The following is a 7,578-nucleotide window of genomic DNA, read 5'->3' on the forward strand; positions in this document are numbered from 1 at the left end:
AGTCTGGTGCACGGATGGGAGCCAGCTGGTTTGCCCTGAAGGGTGTCCCGGATCAGGATGGGCGTCCTGCTGGGGTACCTGGCCAGCCTGGGTGAGGGGCTGATGGCTATTTGCAGGCTGGTCAAGTGCCCCCTCCCCCAGGGGTGACCCTCACCCCATGGAGGTTTGGCCAGCCGGGGTGAGGGGCTGATGGCTGTTTTCAGGCTGGCCACACCCCCTTTAGGGTGGGGGGTCCCCACTGGGGTGCCTGGCCAGTCTGGGTGAGGGGCTAAGGGCCATTTTCAGGCTGGCCAAGCCCCCCAGCGACCTAAGCAACCAGCCTCTCCTTTTTCCTTTTTATTCTGGGATTTATTTACCTTCTATAATTGAAACTTTGTAGCCTTGAGTGGAGCTCAGAGCTGGCCGCAGCAGGCAGGAAGCTTGGCTTCCTCCATCACTGGAGCAACCAAGCCTCCTGCCTGCTTCAGCTTCGTGGCTGCCGGCCGCCATCTTGGTTGGGTTAATTTGCATATAGTCACTCTGATTGGCTGGTGGGCATGGCTTACGGCATAGCAAAGGTACGGTCAATTTGCATGTTTGTCTTTTATTAGTGTAGATAACTTCCTACTTATTCAAAAATTGGCAGTTTTTCATATAGCTGCAGACACCCATATAAATTAAGGCAGTGTCCCAAAGCCAGACTAAACAGCTTAGAGTTGTAGCTCTCATGGTTTCTGCATATGAACATGCCTTTCAACAATAATTTTCTGAACTTACCACAATAACTACTACACGGTGGGGTAGAAGTAGGTTTACAGTTGTATGTACACAAAACAGAGTTTATTCTTTTTTTTAATTTTATTTCAGAGAGGGAAGGAAAGATAGAAACATCTTATATAATAAAAGCCTAATATGCAAATCGACCAGGGGAACAACCAGTCACTATGACGAGCACTGACCACCAGGGGCAGACGCTCAATGCAGGAGCTGCCCCCTAGTGGTCATTGCATTCCCACAGGGGGAGAGCCACTCAGCAAGAGCCGGGCTCATGGCTGATGAGCATAGCAGCGGTGGTGGGAGCTTCTCCCACCTCTGTGGCAGTGCTAAGGAGCAGAGAGCTCAGCGGTAAGGAGCATAGGGCAGATGGGCAGTAAGGAGTGAGGAGGGTCCTGGACTGTGAGGGAGCACAGGTCGGGCTAAGAGACCGCCTCTTCCCACCCCCCAACCCTCCGCCGCCACCACTCCAGTGCATGAATTTCATGCATCAGACTTCTAGGCAATGATGAAAGAGAATCATTGATCAGCTGCCTCCTGAATGCCCCCAACTGGGGATTGAGCCTGCAACCTGGGCATGTGCCCTGGACTAGAATCAAACCTGGGACCCTTTAGTCCGCAAGCTGACACTCTATCCACTGAGTCAAACCAGCTAGGGCCAGAGTTTATTCTTGTATTATTATTTATTAATTGTTATATTATTTTTCTTACAAACAACTGGAAACCAACTTTTCAACCTGTATACTAAGTATGTGTTGTTTGAAAAATATCAAATAGCTACTATTAATTCTGTAATAGTATTTACAAATATAAATGAAAAATAGCATTATACGCATGCACATGCAATACAATTATTCATATGATCTACAGACAATGATGTATATATGAATTCCCAGACCCATACAATACCTAGGAAGACCCCCCCGACCCATTGAGACCCACTCCCACATCCCACATTGGAAACTACTGGATTAGACTATTTTAATATGATAAGACCACATTCTCCTCCAGAAACAAGACAAATCTTAATAAAAGACTATGCATCAGCTATATTTTATTTGTAATTAAATACTTGGAAAAAACATTATTTGCCTGTTAAGTCATTTGAATAAATGACAGTAGGATATCCAAGCAACACATGTATAGCGACAAAGTGGAGTAAAACAAGCAGAGAGGACTGAAGAAATGTTTTCAGGATGCACTAAAATAAGTCTTCAAGCAAGGAAGTATAAATGTAAATAGGGAGATTCAAAAGCAGCAGCCAGAGCAATATAACAAGGGATGAAGAAATGGACACATTTTCTAAAGCAAAGTTTCACATCAAGTTTCAATTTAAGAGGCAGCTTCCCAATTGATATTTTCTCCTAATGTCAAATGCAGCTAATAACTGAAATCTGATTGCATGGGCCTAGTCCAGTAAAAAAGAAAATTATAACTGATCTTTTGACACATTATTAAAGATTTATGAAATAGACATACCAAGAATCTCTATGTCACTGAAGATAGTACCTTTATAGAACAGAGTTCCTGTAAAGTTAATTTAGGGAGTAAATTTTAAGTCCAAATATTAGAGTGACAGCTTAAGAAATCATTTAAATTTCCTCAAGTTTTAATCATCTTTGCTTCAAAATATAAGTAACTATATCAATATCCTTAAAAAATCTATTATTTAAAAATAGAAAAGTTTTATAATACTTAATTTTCACAGAAATATGAGAAAGTACAATAATGTATACATTTAAAAAACAATCTATAAACCTGAACTGATAGCTAGTTGCTACTGTCTCACCTCCTTATTAAAGCATGCCAGTATTACCAAGGTATTATATATGTATGTACTTACAAATGTATATACAGTGGATGCTATATCAACATGTATCTGCTGTAACACACACTCCAGCTCAGGGCTAAGTCAACAAATGTAAGAGCACTCATCATGTTCAAGAACATGCAGGGGAACCAAGATGAGTAAAGACAAAAAAGAAAGGAAAACAAGCTTACACTTAATGCTAGGCACCATCAACTATCTTCATTTAATATTCACAACAACACTATAAGGTACTGCCATTCTCATGTCTATAAATGGGAAAACTGAGATTCAGACAATGTTGAAAACTTGCACAAAATTACAAAACAACTAAATAAAGGGTAGAGATTCAATTCAACTGCAGGTCTGCATGATTCCAAAACCTCACACTATATGATTCCATACTGTTCTTAAGGGGCTTAAAAACATAAGTGGAGATATTACACATGTATATAACTAACAGAAAGCAGTGTATGAAGTGTCAAAATAGTTTGTTCCTCTAAATGCTCTGGGCCCCCAATGAAAGTATCATAATTTTATACAGAGCCCACTGGGAGAGGATTTTGAGAAAAAAGACAGAATTTAAAATGTTCCTGAGAAAACAACTAACATTTTAACAGACAGAAATCAGCAATTAAAATATTCTAGAATTAAGGAATGGAACGATTAAAGGCACCACATAAATAGTATTTTCAAGACAGAATGTATTTTGTCAAAGTGTATGTATGGGAGGTGAGGGTTAATCATTGGTATGCCATAAGTGTCTATAGACACAAGCATCAGACCTTTTTTAATTAAATTCAAAATATTATGGCAGTTAACTGGTTAAAGTAGAAAAGTGGAAGACTACTACAGTGGGAAATAAAACTAGATACTTAAGGTAAGACAGATCATAGACGCTTTGAACTTTACTCTGTAGGCACCAAGGAATCACTCTAAGTGTTTGAACAAGGAAATTACATTATCAAACCTGTACTTTAGAAAAACAATGGTATCAATAGATTGAATTAGTAAGAGAATAGAGGTTTATAGGCATGTAGGGCAATTAGGAGGCAACAATAGTCAACAAAGTCAGTGAGGGCAGGGACTACCATCTGCCATTTTCATTGTGTAGCACCAACCAGCACATACAACACTGTACCCAGCAGGCATCCAAGAAAATAACAAGGCTATGATAACATTCCTACAAAAAAATTAGGGCTGAACTAGGACACCAGCAGTAAACAAAGATATAAAACAGAGCCAAAATATCTGAAGGATAGAATCAATAGAATAGTAAAGTTTAGAAGTGTATGGAGGTTGAGGAAGAAGACATTAAAAAGGCTGAAATTTTACTAAGTGACCGAAATTTTGATATTTCATCCACAAAGAAAAATAACTTTTTTAAGTGTGGAACCTGATATTAACCCGAAATTTTGATATTTCATCCACAAAGAAAAGTAAATAACTTTTTTAAGTGTGGAACCTGATATTACAATCTATATACTTGTTTTCAAAGGTCTGCTTCATTCTAAATTGAATTTGTAAAGTATTTATATAGACAAGTCCATTACAGGATGAACAAAAATTACAATAGTTTGCAAAGGGTCTTGAAAATCATTTGGTTTTAGAAAAACTTACTAAATGTATACATCAGGACTACTTAGAATGTGTTTTACTCAAACTTACTTTCTCCATCACCATCTTTATCAAATTCTTCTATCATAGCCCGAAGTTCTTCATCACTCATGTTTTCACCCAATTCTCTGGCAACACGTCGCAAATTCCTCAAGCTTATTTTACCTGAATCATCATCATCAAATAGTTTAAATGCCTTCAATATTTCTTCATGTGGATCTCTTTCCAATATCCAGTCTGTCACTAAAGTTAAAAACAAAAGAAAATAAAAAATAAACCTTCATCATCACAAAGGTATTCATTTGTGCTATCAACTAAGTACCAAATGAGAAATAAATCCGTCAACATTTAGCTTGAAAATAAAATGCCATATCAGTATCTTTATGTATGTATATATAGTGGATACTGTATCAACCAAAAAGCCAAAGAGATAAACCTGAAATTAGAAAAATCAAATCCATATTTTTAAATGTAAGCTTTATAATATCAATAATTCATCCTATTATAAAAGTAAGCAAAATTATTTACATTGCACAGACGCAAAATAAAAGAATTATATTTATACCATATTTATCTAAGGTTTACTATTATCAAGAACTGTTGTAGGCTCCACTGACATCAAGCACATTAGGCTAGCTAGCAGTTAGTAACCTAGCTAGAGAGATGTTATACCAGGGGTGGGCAAACTTTTGACTCGAGGGCCACAATGGGTTCTTAAACTGTACCAGAGGGCCAGAACAAAAGCATGGATGGAGTGTTTGTGTGAATATAAATTCGAAGTAAACATCATTACATAAAAGGGTACGGTCTTCTTTTTTTTAGTTTTATTCATTTCAAACGGGCCGGATCCGGCCCACGGGCCATAGTTTGCCCACGGCTGTGTTATACCAACAAACAATTGAAACTAACTAGATAGCCTGGCCGGTGTGGCTCAATGATTGAGCTTGGATCCATGAACCAGGAGGTCACAGTTCGATTCCCAGTCAGGGCACATGCCCAGGTTTTGGACTCAATCCCCGGTAGGGGGCATGTAGGAGGCAACCTATGGATGATTCTCATCATTGATGTTTCTCTCTCTCCCTCTCCCTTCCTCTCTCTGAAATCAATAAAAACATATTTTAAATAATCTAACTAGATAAAAGATGTTTGCTGGCAAACTTAATAACACGAATTGCACCCCAAATTTAACCCCAATTAAAAACAAAAAACTGACAAATAAAATGCACTGCCATCGTTATTATAGACACAATCTCAGACAGTAGATGAAAATTTCACTGATACCTTCATGATTACAAGAATGTCTTCGTTTTCCAAAACATGAGAAGTAGTTATTAAAAGAATTAAATCTGACTGCAATAACACAACCAGGAAAAAAATAAAAGGTCTGGAAAAGATATCTCATGCATTTTGTTTAGCAAAATAACTTCAGACAAGTAAGTAAAATTAAGGGAATAATTTCAGACCTCGATAGCTGAGAGTATCGATGTATTTTAATATACTAAATGTAATAATGTATAATAATATAGTTTACTCAACATTTTCAATATTACCAGTCTTAATAGCCACAATAAAAAAAAAAAGCTGTAGCATATACGTATAAATCTGAAAATATCTAAGTAAACATCTCTAAAGTAATTCTGCAAGCTAGTCTAGCACTACAACAAAAGGTATTTATGACTCTCACTGTGCCATTAAAAATAAATCAATCCTGCCCAGCTGGTGTGGCTCAGCAGTTGAGTGTTGACCCAGGAACCAAGAGCCAAGAGATCACCAGTTCAATTCCCGGTCAGGGCACATGCCCAGGTTGTGGGCTCAATCCCCTGCGGGGTGTGTGCAGGAGACAGCCAATCAATGATGTTCCTCTCTCGCATCAATGTTTCTAACTCTCTATCCCTCTCCCTTCCTCTCTCTAAAAATCATTAAAAACATTTAAAAATAAATAAATAAAGCTTACTGAAGTTTATGAAAGCATTAAAAACTTGCAAATGCTTATAGAGAGAAAGTATAGGAATGTTGAATGTACCCAAAAGGAAAAATACAATTTAAGTCCCAAATATTTTATTATTGTTTTGCAGCTATTTCATCGTATTAACATTCAAGATGTTAAATCATCTACACATATATTCGTTTTCTTTTTCTCCTACCCATTAATTTTATCCAGTCTTCCAAGTAACTAATTGAAGTATATTATTATAAGTATGCAAATCATCAAAGCTCATAAATATTCAGTCAAAAAGGAGTTGGCATATATACAGCCATAACACCAAAATAAAATACCACACTTAACTCTATGGCTCATACTCAACTTATTTTGAATTTAGTCCCAACAAAAAAGCAGGACAAGGGAAAAAAAAGTGTTAAGAAATTTTCTTCACCAATTAAATAATTTTACATGACAGGTGAACCAAAAAAGCAGCTTGCCGAAAGTATTAATGTACTTAAAGAAGCAACAGGGTGATCTGGGGAACAGATGGGGCTCCAAGATATATAAATTCTTAGCCCACTGGTGCTTTAATTGTGTTAGTTACTTCAGACTTATGTGTATATATAATCTTTTATCAATACACTGCCTTAGAACGCAACTTTTCTTGGAAACTATAAATACCCATCATTCTGAATAGCTAAAACATTAAACTTTATGGTGACTCTCCTCCATGCCTTCATGTTCTATTCCTGTCCTACAAAGTAGAATTTAATTATAAGAAAGACATTGTCTTTCAACGAAAATAAGTCAACTGACATGCAGGCAGTTAATGAAAGGATTAAAAACTTGCAAATTAGAACAAAGAGAAAAAAGGCAGTTAATAAAAGGTCTGTCCAAATAACTTTTTTCAAATTACTTAATTATACTATTAGAAATGTACTTCCTCAAAATATTTAGACCTTACACTTTATAAAAATCACTTGTGAATACAGCAAATTAAAAGACACTAAAAGTTTATCAAAAATCATTAAAGGTAATACTAGAAATATAGCTTCAACTATTTATCTCACTGACTTTTGGAAGGCTCTATCCAAAAATACCAGTTACTATTAACTCACTTTTTGGAGTCCAAACTCCTCCCACTATCACCAAGGTAGCTGACAATGCCCCACTCCAAAAAAGATGAGAGCATTATTAATAGTTTCCCATATTTGAAAAGACTGAACATTTTCAATTCCATAAACCCAATCAGTGATCAGATCCTATAGTTCTGAGGATGCTACCTTTTTTACTCTTAAATGTATCCCTTTTCATTCTCACCACCTTCAACATAAAACATGTATTATTTTCTGCCTGCAATCTCTCTTCTCTCCAATCCATCTTTAATACGCTAAACAGTTATCTTTCTAAAACATATCTACTCTTCTTTAAAAATTGATAATGGGCCCTGACCGGTTTGGCTCAGAGGATAGAGTGT

At 36.7% G+C, this 7,578-nt stretch overlaps 1 protein-coding gene across 1 annotated transcript in view; it reads right to left on the reverse strand.

Moving 5' to 3' along the window:
- Positions 1–7,578, reverse strand: part of CETN3 (centrin 3) — a 37,180-nt gene that overhangs the window by 6,619 nt on the left and 22,983 nt on the right. Inside the window, exon 4 of the mRNA XM_006775524.2 lies at positions 4,229–4,420. Within this exon, the coding sequence (XP_006775587.1) occupies positions 4,229–4,420 (192 nt within the window). The remainder of the gene's footprint in view (positions 1–4,228; positions 4,421–7,578) is intronic.

This window comes from Myotis davidii, unplaced genomic scaffold (assembly GCF_000327345.1).
Source record: "Myotis davidii unplaced genomic scaffold, ASM32734v1 scaffold44, whole genome shotgun sequence".
Lineage (NCBI taxonomy): Eukaryota > Metazoa > Chordata > Mammalia > Chiroptera > Vespertilionidae > Myotis > Myotis davidii.